Source organism: Myxocyprinus asiaticus, chromosome 14 (assembly GCF_019703515.2).
Source record: "Myxocyprinus asiaticus isolate MX2 ecotype Aquarium Trade chromosome 14, UBuf_Myxa_2, whole genome shotgun sequence".
NCBI classification, from domain to species: Eukaryota; Metazoa; Chordata; class Actinopteri; order Cypriniformes; family Catostomidae; genus Myxocyprinus; species Myxocyprinus asiaticus.
The window spans coordinates 35,491,555-35,517,538 of NC_059357.1; the positions used below are offsets into that span (position 1 = coordinate 35,491,555).

At 40.9% G+C, this 25,984-nt stretch overlaps 1 protein-coding gene across 2 annotated transcripts in view; it reads right to left on the reverse strand.

Moving 5' to 3' along the window:
* Positions 1-25,984, reverse strand: part of LOC127452105 (noelin-2-like) — a 107,156-nt gene that overhangs the window by 18,535 nt on the left and 62,637 nt on the right. For both annotated transcript variants that reach the window (XM_051717310.1, XM_051717309.1), the window contains exon 2: positions 2,690-2,839. In XM_051717310.1, coding sequence (XP_051573270.1) covers positions 2,690-2,839 — 150 coding nt within the window. The remainder of the gene's footprint in view (positions 1-2,689; positions 2,840-25,984) is intronic.

Genomic DNA, 25,984 nt, shown 5'->3' on the forward strand with positions numbered 1-25,984 from the left:
ACAAACTTTCTTTAATAGGGAACAGCATTATGTAATGTCTTTTACTCCCTGTTTAATGACTGCATAACATTGCACAAAATATTATTTGGCTATGATTTTCTCAGAACTCTAAAATCATCGTGTAACATTTACTAACAGTGCTTTCAGTCTTTTTTTTTCACTAGGGGTTCCTATACGAAATGCTGCAGGCGCTGAACTGTCGAGTGATATGGAGGAACGGACACGGGCAGCGAGCGCTCGACCACGTCGTGACCTTCCAGTGAGTTAGGTAAGGCGTCTCCCGGGTCCCAATAAGGGTGGGAGGAGGCACTTACCTGAGGAAGCTACACACGGTGGCCTTTCCTGAATTTTATATTAAGCAATTTCCCACCGAGTACCTGCTAGAATAGCGCTGGGAAGTGCTCTTCCCTCTCTAGGAGGGAGAGCACTACAGAGACCACATCCTACCAGAGGGAGGTTAACATGTGGAGAATACCTCACATGGACTTACCGACGGGGAAGTTCACATATGGAATGATGCCACTGGGGAGTACCCTATGTACGGAGTGGGTACACAGCAACAGTGGCCAAGGCAGAGCAGAGCTCTGATGAGGGGAAACACAGGGTTCACCTGAGGGGAAACCGAACAGTGGAAACGACTGAGGGGTGAATCACCACGTATGGAGCACTGAGCCCAAGTACATGGGCTCACCTGACGGGCCTGGCGGCGTTACTCCTCTGCCGAGTTCGCCACCGAATAGTGCTTAAGGAATTATAGGTGCTTAAGGACAAGATAGCGCACATTATCACCTCAAAAGGGGAAAAGCGCAATGCAAGCGATACTCCCGACTAGCCGCCCGGCCTACCTGTTGTTACCCCGTAACACTCGGGTCGAAACCGGTTCTATGCGCAGGTTGTAGAACCTTGCAAAGGTATTGGGTGTAGCATATGTCTGCTAGAGAGGTGCCCCTCGCCAGTGCCCAGGAGGATGCAACACCTCTGGTGGAGTGCACCCGGACTCCCAAAGGGCACGGCAGGTCTTGTGATTGGTGAGCCAGAGAAATGGCATCCACAATCCAATGGGACAACCTCTGTTTGGAGATAGCTTTCACCTTCTGCTGCCCTCCAAAGCTGACAAAGAGCTGCTCTGAGCATCTAAAGCTCTGCGTGTGGTCCAGATAGATGCACAGGGCATGAACTGGGCACAGTAACGACAAGGCCGGGTCTCAAGATCACGTGAGAGTGTGCCAACCCGAACTTCAGGCATTCGCTGGTGACAGAGAGCACCTGCAGGTCCCCCGCCCTCTTGATAGAAGTGAGCGCCGCCCTCCTGGTGGAGGCCAAAGTGACAAAGTGCTGAGCTCGGCCTGCTCCAGGGGCTCAAAGGGGCTCTCTGTAAGGCAGGTAGGACCACAGAGAGATCCCGAGAGGGAATCAGGCGTGGTCTAGGGGGATTCAAGCCCAGCCTCTGATGCTGCAACTGATATCTCATCCTCGTCGTGAGCTCCGAACAAGATATAAAATCCGCCTACCTCACTCGTGAACTCTACCAGGCAGAATGAGTGTGCTGGGGGCTGGGATGTCCGCGGTTATTGAGCCAGCAGGAACACTCCCATATCTACATCCAGATCACCCGCGGCGCTCGCCGAAAAAAAATGATCCCTCCATGAAAGCTGCCTCGGCGTGCTGGCAACCCAAGCACTTGAGACAGATCTCATAGCCATCTAGTGGGGAGAGATAATGGCCGCTCCCGGTAGCACAAAGGCGATAGGACATCTTTAAAAAGATGCCAAGCTCTTTTAGAGAAAATATACTCTTTTGGAATATACTGTTTTAACACCTGTGGACTCAGCCGCCGAATCGCCCAGGGGAAGCACAACACTTGATCTTGCAAGGGTGACCGCTGATATGCGGCGTAAATTCCAGCAGCAGAAGATAAGGTGACAGGACGAACACACACACACATGCGCTTGGCTCCGAAGAACAAGTCTGAATGAGTGGTGCACACCATCTTCTTTTATACCCGTATGTCCAGGGCGGAGAGTGGCATGCAAATTCCACTCGCCAATTTTCATTGGCCTTTTCTGAATAAAGTAAAGGTGATTGGGGCTCTCAAGAGCGAAACCCTAGTGTCACTACATCGACACAACGTCGAGTGAGTGACAGACAGGGAACATGGAATTTAAAGTGACCCTACAATAAAATATTTCAGAGTATAATGCACATTCTCCAGCTCCATCTGGAACAGGTTCTACATAAATATGTAGCCAATTATGTGTTGTCTAGGCCTACTGTATAGGGTTAAAAAAGGTGTTTATTTATTCAACTAGTTTTGTGAATGGCACACTTCGCTTTACTTGAGAATCTTGCTGCACATGCTTTCAGGTGAGAGCTCATCTTTGGAGTGCATATGGATATGTTTGCAGAAAGTGACAAATGGCTGTAAACAAGATGTTGTGCAGAAAGCCCTTATATGGAGATGGTTTGGGTGTGTACTATGCTTGCTATAAAGCTGTGCTTTCTTTATCTGTAGAGCTGCTTTGAAACAATGTCTATTGTGAAAAGCACTATAAAGATAAAACTGACTCGACTTAATTACTAACTGCGGAAATTTGTGATACTCTAACCTTTTCTGTCCACTTAAGTAAGAACATGCAATTATATAATTATTTGTGAATGATACCCATTGTATGCAATTTAGGGCTGTCACCTTCTCCATAAGTTGGCGAAGCTGTCTACTGCGTGGGTCTCGATTACACATGTTCTGTGCTGGAGCCACAACGGTGCAGATACACTTTCCATCTGCGTCCTGTGCCGAGCTGTAGATCTGCCAGCCCTCCTCTGGGCTCGGGTACAGGGCCTGCATAGACGAAGAGAAAGAGAAGTTAAAAAAGAGGCAGATAAAGAGATGCATGGAGAGACAGAGCAAAATGCATGAGCAAAATAGATTGTGGCATCTGTGAGGGGAGGTTGTTTTGATCAGCTTAGACACATGGAGGAAGTAAAGCCACTTTGGATCGATAAAGATGCTTTTTCATGTGGGGTGGAGTTCAGGGGATGGATGTCTTGTGTATTAATCAGAGACACTGTACAGGCTCAAACACACACACACAAACATTTGGTTTACTATTAAGGGAGGAATTTTCATTGACTTGTTTATACTGAGCTAATGATATTTTCTATTCCCTACCCTGACCCCTAAACATAACTCTCACAGAAACCTTTCTTCATTTGAAATTTTCATTAACCCTCATAAAATGTTGAGATTGACTTTACTGTTTTTACATTTGGAATACCAGAGTCCCCAATGACACATGTAAGAATAATATTAGTAATTTTGAAATTAAATTTGTTTTCCCAACAAATGTTTTTAATATGTGTAGGGCCGAGGAGGGCGGGGCCGGGCTGGAATGAGACACACCCGGTCCCCAATCAGCCTGATGGGGCACGCGAGGGTTAAAGGCGGCTGGGGATGACAGTTCGAGAGAGAGAGAATTGCAGGCAGCTGTACTGTGTGTTTTTGGTTGTGTGTTTTGTTTAAATTGTTTATTAAATTATTATTTATATTATTAAGCCGGTTCTCGCCTCCTCCTTTCCACTGAACCCCCTTACAATATGTTTCTCTGATCTAATCAACACCCAGTAAGCAGATATTACTGAAGTTTTATTCAACTTTTTTACCATAAAGCAGACAACCACGTTTCAGAACTGTGACTGCTATCCATTCTAGTAATTTTGTTTCTATTTGGGGTCAATTTGGGGGAAAGTCATGAAGAATCAACCTGATACTTCAATGATATGCATTTTTTTCCAACTATTAAAATGGCCTTGGGGTCTCTCAGAGGGTTAGGCCATATTAAGTATGTTTATTCAGCTGTTTTTCTCATGGGGACCATTGGCTTTTCCCCTCAATGAACTGTAATTTATTTCAGGTTTTACTACCCTTGTGGGGGACATTTGGTCCCCACAATGTAGGCAAAACCTGATCCAAAAACACTTACAGATCAGAATCAGAATCAGAATCAGCTTTATTGCCAAGTATTCTTACACATACAAGGAATTTGTCTTGGTGACAGGAGCTTCCAGTGTACAACAATACAAAAACAATACAAAAACAGCAGCAAGACATAGATAATAATAAAAAATAAAACAAATTATACACGTGTACAGACACACACATACATACATACACACATACACATGGGTAGTGCAAATCTAATACAATCTCTTATGTACAGTGCAAATACAAATCTGTTATGTACAGTGCAAATGTTTTTATTTATTTATTTTTTATTTTTTTCAGAGGAATGAAATGGCAGAAGAGGCTGGATGTGTTGGATAAATATAAGAAAGACTAAACTGTGTATTGCACATAGTTATTGCTCAATGGGGCAATTTAACTGTTCATGAGATGGATAGCCTGAGGGAAAAAACTGTTCCTGTGCCTGACGGCTCTGATGCTCAGTGCTCTGAAGCGTCGACCACAAGGCAACAGTTCAAAAAGGTAGTGGGCAGGGTGAGTGGGGTCCAGAGTGATTTTTCCAGCCTTTTTCCTCACTCTGGAAGTGTATAGTTCTTGAAGGGGGGACAGGGGGCAACCAATAATCCTCTCAGCAGTCCGAACTGTCCTTTGTAGTCTTCTGATGTCTGATTTCATAGCTGAACCAAACCAGACAGTTATTGAAGTGCAGAGGACAGACTCAATGACTGCTGAGCAGAACTGTATCAGCAGCGCTTGTGGCAGGTTGAACTTCCTCAGCTGGTGAAGGAAGTACAACCTCTTCTGGACTTTTTTCACAATGGAGTCAATGTGGGTCTCCCACTTCAGGTCCTGTGAGATGGTAGTGCCCAGGAACCTGAATAACTCCACTGCTGCCACAATGAATGTTACAGATGTAACATCTGTAATGCTACAGATCTAAATAGGCCAACAGAAGACTAATGACTAAGAAAATAATAAAGCTGGAATGGAAAGGAACATTGACAATGACATAAAATACTGCATTTACAAGAAAGAGGAGTGGCAATATAAATTCTCCTTCTGCTCTAACCTTCCGTCTTCCGTTTCTTTCTTTCTCTCGCTCCCACACTTCCCTGATCAGATTAAATGAGTGAGTGAGCAGAGAGGCATTGTGATTGGAGAGTTAAACAGCCGCTACCCCATGAGCTTACTGTCACATCCGCCACTCTCTGCTCTCTTTCTGTCTCCTCTTTCCCTTCTTTCCTCCCTCCCTATCGCTCTCATTAACTGTTCCTTTCTTTGTGTCTTCGGCTCTGTCCCTTCTACTCGATTTAGATCAAATTACTGTGATTCAACTCAATAATGCTTTATTAGCTTGACTGTAAAAAATTTATTTTACAAAATCAACAGGAAATGATGGGTAAATCTAGATGCAGAGACAAATACCATTTACATGTTCCAAAATACAACTAAACACAATGTTGCAATAAAATGTGAAAATGGAGATGATTATAGAGCTGAAAACATTTTCTTCTATATAATTCATATGCAGTCTGAGGCCATTATTTAAAAAGCTTTTATTTTAGATTTTTATTATTTAACCCTTAAACGCATACCTTGGGTCTTTAGTGACCCAGGACCTCATTCAGCCCCCTGTACCTCATCAGGTTTTTGGAGTACCTCAATCTCTCTCTTATAAATAGTTTTTAAAAAATGCAAAAATTGCTAATAAATAAAAAAAATAAAAATAATAATATTATAAGTATATAGGGTCATTAGAGATTCAATGTGCTGGTACACATACATTTTAAACATTTAATTTCTTACTCAGATTGGTGCTGTAGTTAAAGTGATTGACATGATTTACATTTGACATTGCTATTTGATAAAGAAACAATGTGGAAGTAAACTATTGTCTATATGACTACTGTCATTTGGGTGTACTACTGAAATTATGTAAGTTGTGCATCTGTTTAGACTCAATAAGGCCATGTCCACACTACTACATTTTCATTTGAAAACACATCTTTTTCTCTACGTTTTGGCCCTTCGTCCACACTGAGAACGCCATTTTTTTGACAGCAAAAACTGAGCTTTTCAAAAACGCTTTCCCAAGTGGATAAATTTGTATACGGCGTTTTCGCGTTGTAGTGTGGACAGGGAAGACGGAGGTACTATTTCTGAAAACGATGACGTATTTGTTGTCGTGTGACGCAGTCATGTTATCCATTCAACCCAAAACAATCAAGATGGCGGACCACATTGTAGTGGTGTTATTGTGCCTGTTATTAACTTGGAAAGCATTATTAAAGATAAATGTTACTTTGTACAACTCTCACAATGCATTCCTTCATATGCGATGCAAAGCTCACTCAGAATTGAAAACGGCAGCGTGGATGGAGAGCGTTTCGAAAACGCCGTTTTCAAATGTATCTGGATGTGGATGTAGTCTAAGTTCCTGAGAAAATACTTATGTGTAATTTATGTGTAGCTTATGTGTTATGTGTAGCTCATTATTTTTTAGACAGCCAGTTGCGTTTCAGGAAATTTCAGTGTAAAAGTAATTAATCCTGTTCTAGATTTGTCCTGATTTGTTGTATTTTCTCTTTTGATTTATGAAAAATAAAACATCAAAATATATTTTTATTCTTTTATTTTCTAATTGTCTTGAAAATAATTTGAAAATTTGACACTATCTGGGCATTTTGTAGATCCATTTTTGATAGACTTAAGTGCTGGGTCTCTAAAGACCCGAATGTGTAAGAGTGTGCCAATTTTCACTTTTAGTGATAAGTTTATTTGAAAAATTAATTCCAGAATTTCTTAGTATTTGCCATGTCCCCCTTTTGCTTAAATGACAGCATGCACTTGAGCTGGCATGGACTCCATAAAGTTATGCAAAACCTAATGATCCATGTTAAACCAGTATGATTTTAACATTTTGAGTGAGTTAGCATGGTCAATGTCACTAATTTGCTTACATATGGTTAGTGACTTACTTAGACATTTTTTCAAAATCCTACATTTCCTAATAAAAAATAAAAAAATCCCAGATTTTCAAAGTAGTCTCAGCCATTTGGAACCAAATTTTCCTGCCATTTATGCTTTATAACAATTCTATAATTGATCATTTTCTCTATTTAATACATGAAAGTGTATATATTTGATGTTTTGAAGGAAAAAACATTCTTGTGTGTGTGATTTTTATTTTGGGGAAAAGGAAAGCCGCATTTCATCCTCTGTTTCTAATGGCAGCGTTTCCATTTCCTGCACCCTTCGCAACCAATTCTGATTATATTAAGGCCTCTCAGTTTCTGTGTTTTGATAGTTGGTTCTGTTTTTTTTTAGAATCTTTCTCTGAATTGTTTACTAGTTAGAAAATGTGAAAATCTTCAATGCCTTTTAAGGTCTGATAACATCTACATTCGTTTTGGAGATGCAGCTAATTTCAACTGCATATTGAATTTGATCAGTTTGTTGAGTGTGGAGTCGCAAGCGAACATTTATTTTTGTTTTCGTTAATTTTGGCTTGAGAACATTTCTCTTTCCCCAGTTTATTCTCTCTATCTCTCTATCTATCCTTGATTTACTTTATCCTTCCTTTTCTCTCCTCCTGGTCCTTTCTTTGCATTCAAGCACATTTTTATTTAGGTTGCACAAGCTAACTATTTTCAGTCCCAACCTCTCTTAAAAAAAAAAAAAAAAACAATGAAAAGACATTAAAGATTAAAGGACTAAAAATACACAGCACTGCTTTCTGTGACCCAGTAGATTAGGACACAGTTTCTTCCATCTCATTCTGGTGAAGGTGCTTGCAGAGCCTGAAGGTATGAGAGACAGACACACATACTGTACAAGCACTCCACACACACGGTTTTCTATCCTGGTAGAGACATTCCATTTACTTTTTTTATACTGAGCTAATGGTATTTTATATCTCCTAAACCTAACCCTAACACAAACCATTCTGCATTTTCATATTTTAATTAAAATGATTTCAGGTATTACTATCCTCATTTGGTCCCCACAATGTTGACAAAACCTGACCCACCCACACACACACACACTACATCCCCAGTGGTTTTTAATCATACTCAAATTTGCTAAAGTTGATCTTAGCTCAGATTAATTAGTCCCATTCCTTCTGTTTATCTGAACTCTCGTCCGTTCAGTAAATATTCATTTACAAAACAAGCAAGTATAACCCCCCCAATATTTATACCATGATCAATGGAAACATGTAAATGCTAACCCCCGGGCATTCAGCGTCTGTCAAGACTATAAGGGTCCTCTTTCCATTAGAGGTGATTTTCTGGCCTTAATGTCACTATCATCAAGAGCACACTAACTGCTCTGCCATGGCAGAGCAAAATGTTTGCATCGGCTTCAATGTGTTTACCTTCCCTTGTGGCGCGACCGGACGTGCGTTGTGTTACCTGCGTGGAAGACCCAGGTTCGGATCCTGTGTTGAAACCAGAAAGTAATCACATTCACATAATCAGTGACGAGCGTGATTCGGAAGTTTCATTTTTCCCTCTAACATTTAATTTTTACTCCACTGATTGTTATGTTTACATTTTGGGATTAGGTTGGGGGGTACAGTTTATAAAATATGGATTACTCTTCACTGTATTACAGCCTGTACAGCTGAAAATAACTCGCTTTTTGCACCCCTCAGTGGACATTACACCCGGAAAATGGAGCTCACACGTGCCCATACTTACAATAACACTTACCACTTTGGCCACTGAGGGCAGTGTTTCGCATTTCGGTAAGCACAGACCAATTTTGGCTACAGAATGGTCAACCTACTGTTTCCAATTTCATTGGAGATCAGTCTGGCAATTCTGGATGAAATTCTCTCAGAGAGGTTCCAGGTGAGCAGATACAGAAATGCCGCCTCCCCCGCGTTCTCAGTTTGGACAGTTCTGTCATTTCAGCTTTGTCTGGTCTGCTCTGATATGAGACCAGCCCAAGTGTATCAGCCGAAGCACTGGCCTGAAGGTATGAGCTGTCTGGCCTACACTTGCTTGAATCTCCCAGGATGTTTTAATTGGCAGATGATCAAATAACTTACACTGTTTCCTAACCAGCCAATACAGAAAAAGTGATGAGCGAGAAATTGTAACTCTTCCATGTAAATTTTATGTTGGATTTTTGTCTTACACGGTATACAGTGGTAAACTTCAACCAATCAGATAGCATTAGAACAGAACAGATTTTACACAGGAAAAAAAAATTACCTTAGGTTAGACCATGGAAAAGGGAAAATTTAGAATCTTGCATATAACTAAAACTGCCATTTCTCCTTTCCCTTATAGCCTAACGTATTCATCTGAAACATTTCTGTCAAAATACCAGTTTCTACAGAGTTCATGATGCTACAGTAAGGGCACACATGTGTTTTCTAATCTTTTCCTCATCAGTGCTGTTTAGAATATTATGGCTGTTTGATCTAATGAGATGTTTGACATTTTCCATAGCGCTTAAAAGTAGAAAATTCTCTGTTTAATTCACAGGTTTTGTGGCTGCGCCGCGCTAATTAGCCGCTCAGCACGATCTAGCCAAGCCCGGTTCTAGTCAAGTGCTTGGATGCATTTAACGCTTAAAATAAAAAAAGCGCTTTTGGGATGAACCACTGAACTTGGTCATCTTTTATCAACTTTTATCAAGTAAGAGCAGTCTTGATTTTAGATTATCTGTGCAAAGTGGCCATTTATCACAAAATCATGCTGCTGGGGTTTTTCTGGGCCCCCTGTCTGTCCAAAGCCCTTAGAATCGCTCCAAACTTCCCCCCTCTGTTACGGTGCCCCTGCCTAGTTCCCACAACACCAAAACTTGTGTCTCGAAGGTTGCGCTCAGTAGCGCTAGAGGGAAATGTTTTTTTATTTTATTTTGAATTGATGCAAAAATGTCTGATGGGGGACGGTCCTTGTCAGTAATCTGGCAGACAAGAACTTCAGAACAACATGTTAATTTCCTGTGTGATCATGTTGATTTGTGTTGAGCTCTGAGGCATTACAGCAGTGGTTCTCCCTGGTTCCGGAGTACCCCAGCACTGCACATTTTGGATATCTCCCTTATCTGACACACCCAGTTCAGATTTTGCAGCCTCTACTAATGAACTGATCAGGTCAAGTGTGTTAAAACCTGTTGATGCTCACTGACCCCACCCATGGGCCTGACTTTACTTTGCTTAAATTAGTTCAAATTTACTATATAGTGTGCAGTTCAATATTGTTCATAATGTTGACAAATTATACATCTGTATAATTATACATGCACATCACTAAGGGAGGTCTGCTTCGCTTACAACAAAATGAGACCAACCCAATTGTATTTTGCATTGGCTTGCACTCTCCACCCTGTACTGACTTGAGTCTCCCATTCTGGCTGAGTGCATTATCTCCTTAACCTTCATCATCAGTCTCATTCCTGTCCTGACTCTCAACGAACCTGTGGCTTAGTGTCTGCGAATGTCAGATACAGTTAACATTGAACTCTGGCTCAATCTTTACGCCCCTCAAGCTGATAAAACTGTTGCATCAATCATCTGTGCAGTACAGGAACATCACAAGTCATGTAAAACATTGGTGTGGCAAGTGTGCCAGTGTGATGGGCTGGAAATATGAGCCAGGGGACCAGTGGAGAGCTGCGCTTCCACACAAATACGCTTTATGTTCATTAATGTTGCATAAATGTTGAGTTTTAATTTAAGAATTGATCAAAATCACCCCTGGACCCATTACCACTCACCAATTCATTCTGCTGTAATTTCCTCTCATCTACCGCTAATGGCAGAGTAGAGAACAGGGGCACACACAAATACACACTGCATTACTCAGATGTGTGTAGTATCTTCCCTTTTCCTGATATGCCCATCCAATCCAGTCTCAGTATGTGGGGGTATGTTACAGAACAGCCCTGTTATTTATGAACATACTGGCCAGATGAAATTAGCTACTCTTTAGTTAGTAATGCTTGAGGTCTCATCCATACTAGCCAGGCTGTTGATCAGCATATGTCTGTGTTTTACCTCTCACTTGCATTTAACACCCAGCAAAGGATCAAATATATCTGAGTAACCTGCAATAGTAAGCCAATTGTAAACGCAAAGCCTATTTATTGCCATTTAAGATTGGTGGAGCCAGCAGGTGAACATAGTATGGATCTTAGTAAGCAACCCAGCGTTGAAGTGTCAATGAGTTGCTGATCACAGCCTGCTGCAATTGGCAGATTATAAAAAAGCTTACACTGACAAGGTGCATCACAATACAGTGACAAACGATAAATCGTATCTCTTCTATATCTTACAAGTGACAAGACATTTTATTTCTGAATTGTTCTGGGTAGCCCCACCCACAGTGAAATCTCAATGGTCCAAAATGCATAACTCGCTATAGTAAGTGCACAGCCTTTTTGTTTGCATTTAAGATTGATTGGTCAAGCAGGGGATTATTCCAGGAACATAGTATGGATCTTAGAGAACAAGTCAATGAAGTATCAATGAACAGAAGTTCTTGATCACAGGTTGTTTAATTGACAGATGATCAAATTGATTACACCACAAATAGGCACAACATGACACAGCAACAAGCATTAAACCTATTCTCTTCCATGTTACTTTTAGTTTTAATCTGTCCACCTGCGACAAGTGACAAAATGTTTTCGGTTGCTTGGTTTCTATCCCTGCATCTGAATAAACATACTTCTCTAATAGATAGTATGCCAAAAGCAGTATGTCACCTGAGTAGTATGTCTGAATCCTCAGTATTTATAAAACAGTGGTCGAGAAATACCTGGATGACCAACAACATCCACTGAGAGTCTGAATAAGCATCCACTGGACACTTAAGTATCCCATAAGGAGTTGAGAAAACATCATATTCAAAACACTGAATTATAAACAATGCTGGAAAACTGTGAGTCAGATGATTATTTTCAACTTTAAGTGCTACAGGTACCAAGAAATTTGTTCCTAGTGGTTAAACTGCACTTGTTTAACAATACCAGAGTAAATTATTTTTGTGGTATTACTATGTTATATATTGGGGTCACAGGACAATGTCTTGTCCAGCACTTTCACATTTAGTGTGAAAAGTAAGATTTCTTGTCGATGGAAAAGTGTTCACTATCTAGAGCCGTTCACTATCTAGAGCCACTGCACACTGCAAAAGCAGCACAGAAGCCGTATCTATCTGCTTATTCAGTGGCAGCATTAATCATACAGGAATCACAATAATAAGTTTTGGGTATCACAGTATCTGATAAGACACACACTTATTGTCATGATGGAGTGACAGTGTAAAATGCCAGTTAAAGGTGATGTGAGTGATTTTATCCATACTGGAATTTTCACCAGAATTAGCCGTTGAATTAGCCATACCCGCCTTTTCCAAAACTTTGCACTCCAAAGACATGCACACACACACAGACACACTTGGAGACCACTGTATTGGAGAAAATGGAGGGCGGGAGTCCCCCTCGTCTGATCATGAGCATTTCGTGGGAGAAGGATCCCGTACCGGCACTTACACAATGATTGACAGGCAGGAAGTATTCTGAACATAGGATCTTTTTTACTGCTGTTTACCAAGCCTAAGGCTGTTACAGAGATGGGTGTGATATTTCATGGCACCTATTAAAATGTTTTTCTGCACGCCATTTATTTAAAAAAAATCACTAACAGCACCTTTAAAGATTATAGAACGGAATGTTCCCATGGTCAAGGAAAATTTGAAAATATCAGGGAATTTTACAATTGTGTTTTCCAGGCCTAGAAAAGTAATATTTTACAAGATAGCTATTGGTCTTTTGTAAAAACAATGTCCGATTTGTCAGTGAACCATTCTTTTGTGTGAGTTCTTTTAAAGAAACAAGTCAAAATGGTTCAAAATTATTTGTTTTGCAGATCGCTCTGAATCAAAATAATTTTTATAAATCTGTATCCAGTAATCACATACACCTGGAAAGGTCATGGAAAAGTCATGGAATTTCATTGATCAAAAAGGGTGGGAACCCTGTGTTCACTAGTTTGAAATGTAAATCTCTAAATTTCTCCAGGACATAAAATCTAGAAAGATGAACAGAAAATATTTCAGTAGAGCACAGAAAAGGCAAAACCCAGAGAAAAGTGTAGAAGTGCAGGCTAAACTGTTCAAATAACAACACTGCCAACAGCGATACCCCAATAAAATGCTCATGCATAATGTGACCACTTGTGGACAGGGGCCCCAAGATTCGCAGTTCGCCATTGGATGCATCATGCCTGGTTAAAACATTTGTATTAAACTCAGAGCCATTACAAGTAAAACAGCAGCATCTTTAAGCAGGGACTGAAGGGAGATCAGAAATCAATCTAACACAGTTCACTGAAAAGGAATGACATCATGGTTGAATGGTTTGTGTAGACACCATAGAAGAATACTCTGCAAGTTGAGACCTTAAAAGGACACCCCACATGTCCAGTCTAACTTAACACCTTAACACCTCCTTTTTCCTCCAACACACAAAAATGTCAAATTAGAGGCATGAATGAGAACACACTGAAAGCTACAGCAAGAGATCCAGAACAGAAGACCAAAAGAGGACAGAACCTGGTGTGAGGCAATAGATAACGACATGCTGCAGATTGCGAGTTTGTGGGAGAGGGAAAGAAAAAACAGAGGAAGAAAGGGAGAGAGCGACAGCAGTGAATGAAAGCAGAAAGCTGCTAAAGGGGAAGATACCGAGGTCTAATTTCAGACATGGAGAGGCAGTTTCTTACTCAGCCGAATCACTGCCAAAGCCTGACACCAGCTCTATTACATCCCCACCCCCACCGTAAACCCCACACAGGCTCACGCATCGCTCAACCTTTAATAGCCTTAATCCTGCAGTCTGATCTTCAGCCTCAGCTCGGCTGGAGATCATCCCACACACTCCCTACTGAGGAGAAGCGACCCAGGTATTGACGTCCAGTTGCGAAAACGGAAGCTGATCAATAGGAAGCTCAACACTACTAAGACCAGAAAGTCAGGGTCACCTCCCCTCTATGGGTTTCCCCTCACTCACTGTCACCGCTGTGACTCATGCTCTCCAACTGGCCTTTACTTTAAGGCCACTATTAACACGCTACGGAAAGGATTAACCAATTACAGTGGCACGCATGGTCCCCGAGGTGTAGGCGGGAATGAACCTAGGGCGGTTTTCATTAGAGCCCAGCACTGTAAAGTCTGGGCATAAATGAGATCGTAAATCTGTGGGCTCCATTTCATGAAAGTGACAAAAAGTCTATTAGAACTTTCATAAGAAGCGTGTGGGAAATGGCATACGTTGTTTTCGACAGGAAGGCCTTTATCAGCGTTCTGTGAACCCAAGTTTCCACAGTAACAAGAAGGGAGAAAATTGCCTTGTTTTTCCTCCTTAGATGTCCTTACACGTGTTTTCATTATCATGACCCTAAGCTCTCACTCTTATTTTTGTTCTCTCGCTCTCCCTTTCGTTTTTATATACAGAAGGCTTTCTGTCAGATTACATGATATCGCCCTGAAGCTAGGCATTGGCATCTGTCTCTGCTCTAAACATGAATTTGAGCTTCTGACATGGCCCCAAGTGCTGCTGTCACCATAACATGCTTCCACTCATGAACAACTTTAATGTTCCAGCATCCTTATAAAACACAGAAGCAGATTAACATGAATGTCCTGTCCTGCATGCACAGTGTTGCCAATGTTGCCTCTAAGCTGTATGCTGGTAAATGGTTGTGTGCACCACAATTATAGGCCATGCACAAAAAAATAGAGCAGCAAAAGACAGAGGCGATCGACCAAAAGGGGAGATATTATTCTGTTTGACCTTTGTAAGCATCTAGATGCTTGATTTCCTCAGGGCGAGTTTAAAGAGTGGCCTGCTTTTGACTCAAAACGAAGGATTCAGTTCTCAATTTTGAGCATGGTACTGGTAATGTAACCAGTCTGACAGAGAATTTTGAAGCCCTTCTACTCTACTGAGATCTACAAATGGCCAGTCAAGGGACTGATGAGGGTCTTGTGTCATAATGTATCTTGATCTGGTAATCTACAGGAATATTGAAATCGATATAGGGATGGGAATCGCAAGGAATTTAATGATTCTGGTTCCGAAACGGTTTAATTGACTCTTTAGTACTTTTGAGGAAAATATATTTGGAAATAAGAAATGCAATTTTTTTGGATTAACTGCCCTCAGTAGTCTGTTACCAAGTTATGAGATAATTTCAGACACAAGAGATTCTTTCAAAAGGTGTTGACAAAGACATTTTAATAAATATATTTTATTCCTTTTTATATATATATATATATATATATATATATATATATATATATATATAAAAAAAAAAAAAAAAATTAAATCTAAATTCAGCCATGAAACTCTATTGGGCACAGGCTGATAGATTCTCCGACTGGTATTCTCTTTAGCCAAATGGCTCGCTCACATGTGACATGTTAAGCCAATCAGTTTGCATGGCGTGAACTGATTGGTCCTTTAAAGCATATTCGGGTAGCCAATCAGCTCACGTATCTCTCTCGTGTAACATTTAAATTGATAAGTTTTGCGATAGCAGTTCACTGCTTTGCGCTGCAAGAGTTTTTCTCTGAAAAATGCTATTTGCTCAGGTGGAGCTGTGGATCTTTCCTCCATCAGCTTGTACGGTAAGGCCAGCTTTGGCCACTTCACATAAAAGCGTGTCTTTAACAAGGTAAGCCTAGCCAAATATGGCTGGCACACATCGCTATCATAGGTCAGTAGACTAAATTAATTTACACATAGATAGTCTAAGCCACTAGTTAAATAAGCTCTTGCCTTCCCAGTTCAGGCACACTTATGAGTTTGGTCACTAGTCACACATATAAATGTAGTTCATTAGTGTTACGCCAATGGCCAGAGGCCAATGCACACCTAGCTAGCATTCATTTGGTGCACATGGCTCTTCGGAGCGCAGAAGTACATAAGTCTTGGCAATTAGATCTGCTTGATCTGGGGTTGTGTTTCATGTTTACATGCTATGCTTCCGTGCAGCTTCCCTTCTCATGAGGGATTGTTTGTTATGCTTCGTGTTTACGTGCTTTAATTCCATGCAGCTTCCCTGCTCATTGGGGGGACTGTTTGCAACATTTCGTGTTCATGTGCTATGCTTTGTGCATCTTCCCTGTTTTGGTAGGGGGATCCTTTGTAATGGTTATTTGAGCAGCAGCTGTGTCTCACATCCTCGATGCAGTATGTCTCGTAAATAAATGACTTGCGGCTAATAAGAGTTATTGTTCAGAAGGTACTGTAGGCGTTGTATGTGGTGTAGATTCAAAAGAACCGACTTGAAACTATTGTCAGCTTAGGAAAAAATTGTAAGGCTATTTCAGTTGGGTGTTTTACGCCCACATCGGCAAGTTTTTTGTTTTAGTCATAGTTTTCAGTTTGTTTGTTTTGTTTTGTTTTTTTTTTTACAAAAATGTCCTTTAAATTAAATCAAAATTTCTGCATGTCATATTCATTAATTTTAGAAAGTTTTACTCAAATGGCATTTTAACATATTTTAGTTGATTATAATGTATAAAATGACAAAAACATGTGTCAAACTGTAAAAGATGAAACTTTAATAAAATATTTAAACATTCAGAAAATGTATAAACATTTATTTATTTAAATATGTATCAATAAAAGATAAAACAAAATACAACTGTCCTTATTGTGAAAACCTTAGCTCCTGAGATAATGTCATAAAATGAACTGAAGTATTAGCTACTTTCTAAGTTCAAAATTTTTCATGCTTTAGAGCCTTTTATTAATTTTCCGTGTTTTAGCCAGTTTATGATATTGCATTGGGTAAAGCGAGTTTTTATGTAAATAGCATGTTTACAATGCAAGTTATTCATTCTGACTAGTTCACTTTTTCATTCACTTCATTGTATGTGCAGATGTAAGTTGTATGGATATAGTGTTGTGGATATAGTGATGAATCTCATGTATATATAGGATACTTTTGAGTGAGGTAATTATCCCGTTTATAAAGCAGTTCATTTTGCCGGTGTTCAGCTCTTTCTGTTCATGCCGCTTAGGTGAAATATCCAAAATACTGTATTATTGGATTATATGAATCCTTTCGTTCTATAGTTTCCCAGTTTTTCCTCTTCTAAAAACAGATGTTCCTCTAGATGCTTATTCTTCAGTTTGTGCACTGTTAATATCTTGCAGTATAATTTTTTTTCCTCATCATATTTTTGTCAACAGTATGCTTTAATTAAGATTGTTTATTATCATCATGATGCGTATTTTTCGTCCAGTTCTGAATATGAACCGGTTCTCGGTTCCCAGTCCTGAAAATATGGCATTATGTTTGTTTCTCATAGTCCTGTAGTTTGCACTCATTTTGCTCAATGCTGAAAAAATTTGAGGAAAAATTTACCTTGACATTACCACAAAGTAAGGGGTGAAATAATAAACATCATAAAAACATTCTCTGTCAAGGGTGTTTTCTGTAGGCTGCATCTAGGTAGACTAGTCCAGAAAGGCTGAAAACAGCTTAGTTAGGTCTAATAGGAAATGGCTTCTTAGGCTGTAGAACTCAATGTCGCCATCTGTATTTGCATTTGTATATGTGTGTTTGTGAGAGCTGCCAAAGTCTCTCTCTCTCTCTCTCTCTCTCTCTCTCTCTCTCTCTCTCTCTCTCTCTCTCTCTCTCTCTCTCCTCTCCCTCTCTCTCTCTTTCATTTAGTATTCCCTGGTGGGTTGCAGCAGCTGAGAAGAGCAGTGTTTTGGTGCTTTCAAAACAGACAGATCAGAGCCGCTCCAAAAATCATTCCAAGTCACCATGTCTCTGATTCCCACCGAGTCAGTAGAGTTTAGTACAAATGTTGTTTCTGTTCCTCATTTACCAATATCAGTTTTCACGACTTTCCTTTAAGATCTTGGTCCCAAGAATACGAGAAGCAGTGACTGATATCAGCCACGTGGGACTGTGGCTCTGTCAAGCCTTTGTGTTTATCACACATGTGTGTTGCAGATTGTCCTCTGGCTTCTTTCTCTCCTCTCCTTTATTTAGCATAATCAAGGAGACAGTGAGTGTCAGAATCACCCGTGAACCAGCAGTCTGCACCACTCACCCACACATGCACATGCAACAAAGGTTTTTCCAAGCATTCATAGCAGGGATGAGACATTCCTGTATACTTGATCCTTGAAGCTCTGCACTTTGCTGTAGGTGGAGTGAAAAGGTTGTTCTCTCACCTACAGTACATAAACATTAACCTTCTTGAAATGTGTTGTTTACATGATCATACATATTGACAAATACATGCACATATATTAATGCACACACTCAATGTACTTGGAATTTACGTTTTCACTCCATAAACCAAATGTGTGTAATTTTTACTGTTAAACTACTTTCTCAGTCCTAGCTTTACATGCAGAGACAACTATACGTAGATTAAGTAGGGGGTGTTAGGGTCCCCCCTCCAGAAAAATCCCAATTTAACCCTTGGAGACAAGTCATTCGTAGGATAGCTCTCTCAAAAAAGTGTAAATTCTGTGGTGCTTTCAAAGGATAGTTCTGTTTGTTGGATAAATGCTTTTGCATTATTCACCTTCATTAGATAGGAAATTTGGGCATCAGGAAAGGACCTCAGGCCAGGACTTGAACTTGGGTTGCCTTTGACACTACTGCACCACATGTCAGCGCACTGCCCACAAAGCTACAGCTCCAACAGAGCAGTAATAATCTTTACACGTGAGGAGTTCACATGAATTAGCAGCTGAGCTGAGAAGGCCAGAGAGAGCAAGTGAACCACAGTGTGATTGTAGCTCAGAGCTGATGGAATACGGCACAGTTAGCATGTGTAGATGTGGCATGACAATGGACAATCATGTGGGTCCCACAGCATCAAGATAGCATGGAAGACAGGTTGCTTTGATGAGAAGAAATCACATCCCTGCAGCCCACTACCAGACCATCAGTCACTCTGCTTCACGGACCACACCTTCATTCTGCAGCTCATTTCACACGATCATAACCTCATCTCAGGAACAGAGGGTTGCAGCTCCTTTTCTGACTGAAACCAGGCAATTTTTAGATTAGATTTGGAGTAATTTTAAGACAGATCGTTTTGGGTTCTCACTTATCAAAGAGAATAAATCAGTCCCCAGCATGAGAGAAAAATCTGTCTTATGCCTCAAAACAAAACCTAGGCTTTGCACAAGGGTATGTTGTAGGGGTGTAATGATTCATTCATTTTCTCTATGCATCGATTACTAATCCTGCCAATTCATATTAATCAATCTTGAAATATGATTTTTGAATCGAGGCTCGCTAGTGTTGGTCAATAATCGATTTAAACAGCTAAAAATTTTATGAATTGTGAAAATGTAAATAAGGAGTGGGTAAAATATAGATTTTCCCGTGCATCGCAATATTTATTTGAACAAATTAGATATTGATTCTTAAATCCCAAGATCGATCTTTTACTCTATGCACAGCCCTCTACAATGAGAGGAAATTGTCACCGTCCAGGTGAATTCACCGATTTGTTCTGTTTGTCTTGTTTTTCTCTCTCTCATGTGTCTCAGGTGCTGCTGGCAGGCGTGATCGGCGTTTCCTTAGGAACACTGACTGTTTCCATGGGAATGCTGATCATGCCACTAATTAGTGTGCTGACAGCACCTGTTCTCTGTTGATTCTCTGCCTACTTAAACCCTTCGTTGTGTCATGATCTTTGCTAGATTGTTGTTGTGTGTTCAAGTATCTCACCTCACTCTCTCTGCCTTAGTTGGTCCTGTCTCATGTATCTGTATTGGCTGCCCATCTCTGCCCATGTGTCTGGAGTGCAGTTACCTTCCAGTTTGTTGCTGTGCTTGTCCTTTCTTCAACGGAGGATTCCTCACGGATCTGCTCCCTACTACCATGATGCATATACGCCTATGAACACACTCTTTATGGAGGATTCCTCATGGTTCTGCTCTCTACACTGCCATGATGCATACACGCCTACGAACACACTCTTCATGGAGGATTCCTCACAGATCTGTTCTCTACATGACCACGATGCACACACATCTACGAACACACTCAACGCCTTCCTGCTGCAGTTGGTTCCCCATGCTTCGCCTGCCTTTCTGTCTTCTAATTTATTGTCAGTAAATCCTGTGAACAATTCCTCTGCTCTTGGCTCTCTTGCTTTCTGACAGAACAATCTAGTCAGTATGGACCCAGCAGAGGAATCCACTCTTTGCTCTGCCCTTTCTCAGCAGGGAGCTTTACTGGGACATCAGCAGGATCAGATCTCCGCTTCTAACCAGGCTCTGGAGATGATGGCATCGCAGCTCGCTGAGCTCACCTCGCTGAGCCCTCATCGGCTCCGGCAGTTCCCCACTTTTCTGGATGATCTGAGCCTTGTCTCAATCCTCCAGCCCCGTTCTCAGGTGAGCCAGTTTCTTGCGGCACCTTCCTTTCATAATGTTCCTTGTACTTCTCGTTGCAGCCCTCTGTTCTCCCATCACAGACAATGAAGTTGGCATGCATCATCATGCTCCTCACCAGAAGGGCCGGTGAATGGGGAACCGCCATGTGGGACAACAGACGTCCCTGTTGCACTTTATTCCAAGCATTCTCCGTGGAGCTCCGCCGAGTGTTTGATCGCTCGGCTCAAGGTTGTGAGGCAGCAAGGTTTTTATCTGGATTATCTCAGGGACTATGTCATCGAGTTCTGCACCCTTGCCGCATCTTGTGAGTGGAATGATAGCATGCAGTGGGACCGGTTTCTGCATGGGCTATCTCACAACAACCAGGATGGATCTACGCCTTGGACCTGCCTCCCCACTTCAACAACCTGGGGGACCTGGCCATCCAAGTGGATCAGCGCCTGATCCTGCGTCGCCACCATCGCCGTTCTCCACCTGCCCGGGCGGCTGACTGCCATTCCCAGTCCACTGTTCCGGCCAGGCCATCAGATTAACGGTCTGTGGCAGAGCCCATGCAGATCGGGAGGACTCGGCTTTCTCTGGAGGAGAAGCAGCGACACCTCACCCAAGGACTCTGTATATATTGTGCCCGTCCTGGCCATGTCACCTCCTCCTGTCCAGTAAAAGCCACTGATTGTCTGTAGGCAGGGGGTTACTGGCAAGCACAACACCCCTGAGCAAAACCCCTGGACTACATACTCTTCTCCCAGTCATGCTGTTTCCGCATTGGTGGATTCCGGAGCCGAAGGGAACTTTATGGACATCGATGTGGCTTCCAAGTGGCAAGTTCCGGTGGTCCAGTTGGACAAACCTATCACAGCCCATACCATCAGCAGCACGCCCCAGACCATCATCATCCATTCCACCAAGCCAGTTACCTTCGTCTTTGGGAATCATTCAGTCATCCTTCTATCTGGTCAAATTTCCATCTGTGCCGGTAGTGTTGGGGCATCCTTGGTGTGTAACACACAACCCACACACAGACTGGTCAACCAATACTGTTCTTGGATTCTCAATTAAAGAAGTGGTTTACCACGGCTCTTATTCTTAGTACTCCCGATCCTTCATGTCGTTTGTGGTGGAGATGGATGCATTGGAGGTTGGGGTCAGAGTGGTTCTGTAGCAGCGCTCTTCCTTGGACGGAAAGGTGCATCCGTGTGCTTTTTTCTCACAGCGCTTAACTCCAGCTGAACGGAATTATGATGTCAGTAACAGAGAATTGCTGGCTGTCCGGCTGGCTTTGGGCAAGTGGCGTCACTGGTTAGAGGGTCTGGGGCACCTTTCGTGGTCTGAACTGATCATAAGAACCTAGAGTACATCCGTAGCGCTAATCGCTTTAATTCTTGACAGACTCGCTGGGCACTGTTTTTCACCAGGTTTGACTTTGTTCTCTCATATCCTCCAGGCTTTAAGAACGTTAAACTCGATTTTTCGAAGTCGAGACCTCTACCATCCCACCGGATACCATTCTACCTGCCACTCGGGTGGTGGCAATCTTTGGTAGATTGTTGTTGTGTGTTCGAGTAACTCACCTCACTCTCTCTGCCTCAGTTGGTCCTGTCTCACGTATCTGTATTGGTTTCCAGTCTCTGCCTGTGTGTCTGGAGTGCAGTTAACTTCCAGTTTGTTGCTGCGCTTGTCCTTCTGCCCAAACATTCTTCAACAGAGGATTCCTCACAGATCTGCTCCCAACTACCATGATGCATACATGCCTACGAACACACTCTTCACGGAGGATTCCTCACGGTTCTGCTCTCTACACTGCCTCGACGCATACACATCTACAAACACACTCTTCATGGAGGATTCCTCAAGGATCTGCTTTCTAAACGACCACGATGCACACACTCATTGCCTTCCTGCTGCAGTCGGTGCCGGGTTTCCCATGCTTCTCCAGCCCTGCTGTGTTCTAATTTATTGTCAGTAAATCCTGTGAACTGTTCCTTTGCTCTTGGATCTCTTGCTTTCTGACAGGAAATCACTTGCAACCAAGATCCACGCTATGAGACTTCACATTTATATATTTGACAACTGGCTGATAAATGTTTAGATTTCATTCACCAGTGATTGTGTAGTTTAGTGGTTAAGTATATAGCAGAGATATCCTTTCACTGCGTGTTGAGGGTAAAAGTTGTTCTGTGTTATGCGTGTCCAAAGACGAGATCCACACAAATGTGACCACAATAATGAAAAATGAATAAAATATCATTAGTAAAATTAATGTTTTCTTAACGTACCTAGTAAGAAGGTTCGCTGTATAATTACCAGCATTAGCAGGGAGATAATTTATTTCAAATGTAAGCAGAAGGGACATTATAACTGAAATATACCCATATGAATTGATATCGAATCAAAATCAGAATTGAATCAAGAGCTGTATCTATATCTATACCCAGCTCTAATATAAATATTAACTTAGTTACATGTGTGACTTAAAGGATACATTCACAGAGTCATTCTCTAGTACACCTCAGAGCATGCGCCCTCACAGCTCTCCAGTTTAAAATTGTGATTTCAAGCCCTGGAAAAGTCCTGCTTATTAAAAAAAAAAAAAAAATCTTAAAAATCAAAGATGTTTTATAGTGAAATATAAAATATGGAATACTTTTCTAGTTCTCAGATCTAAAATATTTTATTGGCACACTGGACTTTTTGTTGTTTTCCAAGTAACCTGTATGTACAAGTATTTAATGTGTGTGTGTTTTTTTTAAGTTACTTTGTGTGCAATAAACAATCTTAAGAAGTTTGTCTTTCTTGTTCTTGCTTTAGAAACATTAGAGGAAGCATTTAGAGAGTACTATAAATTTGTGCCCGACCGATATATTGCTAACTAGTTTGTGAAATACATACTGGAAAGTTAATAAACAATGACCACATAATTTTCCTTTTCAATATTACTAATATAACGTTAACCTTGTCCCTGACAACCATGTCACTCATGTTTATCTTTGCCATTGTTTGCTATGTTAGCCAGCTATAGTTTGTCAGTGCAGTCAGTAATGTAGCAGATTGAAAGGTAAACATCAGAGCATCTTTTTGCAGCTCAGCAGACAACAGTGCGGTGGTGGATTGTGCCTGTTGAGTGTTGATTTCACGCTATGTTATTACCTAGTTGGTGAGAAAGTAAATAAACAACGTCCATCATTTACTAGCTTATAGCTAACTAGCTAATCACGTAGCTACTTTCATTGTTGTCAGCTGAGTGGAAACTAATGTGCAAACATGTATTCACCAAACTGTTTTGTTCAGGATTCACAGTTTGGTACCCCCTTCAACTGAACAATTTCAGTCATTGCATTTATAAAATGTAATATTTAAAAGTCTGGTTTTCCACTGTTGAAAGTTTCCCCTGAACTTGTATAGCAGAATACGGTGTAACACCGCTGTCGCTGTTTTTCTCTTGACTCGGCAGGTGTAAATGCTTCTTGTTTTACAACCTGCCAATAATTGACTGGCAGTATTAAAATAGTCAGCATTTGACTGATACTAAACAGTACTACTGATGTTTATTAAGCTATTTACTTAATTTTTATTTATTCTTTATTTTAATGATCAGCATTTGACTGATACTACACAGTACTGTTTGTTTAGCTATTTATTTTATTTTTATTTATTCTTTATTTTAATGGTCAGCACTTGACTGATACTAAACAGTACTGATGTTTATTTAGCTATTTATTTTATTTTTATTTATTCTTTATTTTAATGGTCAGCATTTGACTGTGTAGGGCTTTACTGGTTGTTTAGATCAGTGTTACTATCAGAAATAATTAATAATTATTTCTGTAGTTATTAATCAATATTTAAATTAATTAATTGTATCTAACTCATTAAAACCTCATATGGGACTCCAGTAAATGTAGTGTGCTACGTTTAGGAGCAAGTTTGGTTATTAGCAATAATTAATAATTATCAAAGATAATTATTAATTATTAAAATTAATAGAACATTGATGAGAATCAATGTTAGCTTTTTTTAATCCTTTAAAATCAACACTTATCAAAGATAATCGTTAATTGTTAACATCGATGAAACATTAAAATTAACACTAGCTTATTGATCATTCAAATTCAATCAAAGATAATTATCAATTATCAAAAATCAATAGAATATTAATAAGGATTAACATTGACGGGGCACCACCCTGGAATCAGGGACTAATAACCGAATATTAAAACAGTCTCAATATTAGATTGTTTTCTTAGGAAAATCGACATCCGAAGAATATCGATTTTCGGGAAAAAAAACAATGAATGAAGGTTTGAATCCGAGCACTGACATCCCGTCAGCATGACACAGGCGTATGCAAAACAAACCAAAACACTTCTCTTTGTAATATAAACAAAGTTTATTTATGCAGTAATATCAATTAATAATTAATACAATGCAGTCAATAAACTTCCGACTTACAACTACAAACTAAACAGTGATATGATTAGATATGGAAATAAAATAATCCTATAACACATAAGGTGTGTGTGACAGTGTGTGTGTGTGTGTGTGTCAGTGTGGTTAGTGAGAGAGAGAGAGAGAGAGAGAGAGAGAGAGAGAGAGAGAGAGAGAGAGAGAGAGAGAAAGAGAGAGAGATGATTAAGTGACAGCCCGAAAGCTGATTTCGCGATAGCTGGAGATAAAGCAGCCGTGTTCATCACTCAGAGACGCGGTTTTACGAGCGGGGCTCGTAAAAGTCCCTTGTTATTTGACTCTTTAATGGATGAACTCAGTTGCTGTCTCACCCGCGATGGCGAAAATGCACAACAGTCCAATTTGGTTGGACCACAATACAGCAAAACAAATTTGTGATAATTAATACCCTGAGTATTAATAATGAGCGGACATGGCGATCCGTAAACTGTACAAGCAAAAACCTTGAAACACAAGAATAACACACTATAATATTCTATCTCTGCCCAGATGTAAACCTCTTACTTGAATCGCATGAGGACACAGGTAGAATGTGTTTTCCTCCGTCCTTTAACTTTGACCCGGTTCCTTGAGGCTCGGGTGATGACGGAGGCCGTTTCCTCGCGCTGTCGGCGGGCGGTACGGCTGTTGATTCTCGGCGGGCTGGCGGAGAACTCAGAAATGTCGACTTGATTGAAGATGGAAGAGAAATCTTTAATCTCTTCACTTCTGTAGGCCAACGGATGAAGATGCGAATTGCTCGGCGGTCTCCTTCGGATCCGTTAGAGTGTTCGGTTGAACACAGAGTAATCTCAACTCGTCCAGCGAGATGGAGATTGTATGGCTACAGTTTCAAGTCGGACATTACTTCCTTAAGCCACGAGGTTGCACAGGAGAGCAGCAAAAAGCTACGTCCGTATTCGGTGAACTAAGTCGCTGGAAGCAACTTTGGAAGCTTTTCAGAATTATTTGAAGTCCTGATGATGTCATGTTTGAGGGACATTCTGTGGTGTGCCTCATCCAATAGGAGTTGAGTGCTCGATCCTTTAGTGAGCAAGGCTTCATGGATTTGTAGTCTGTTTTGGACTCCCTTTGTTTGATTTTGGCGCGATTTTTATCAGTAAAATTTACGACTTAGAAGGAGGGGGCTTGAGGAATGTTTTTGACTGT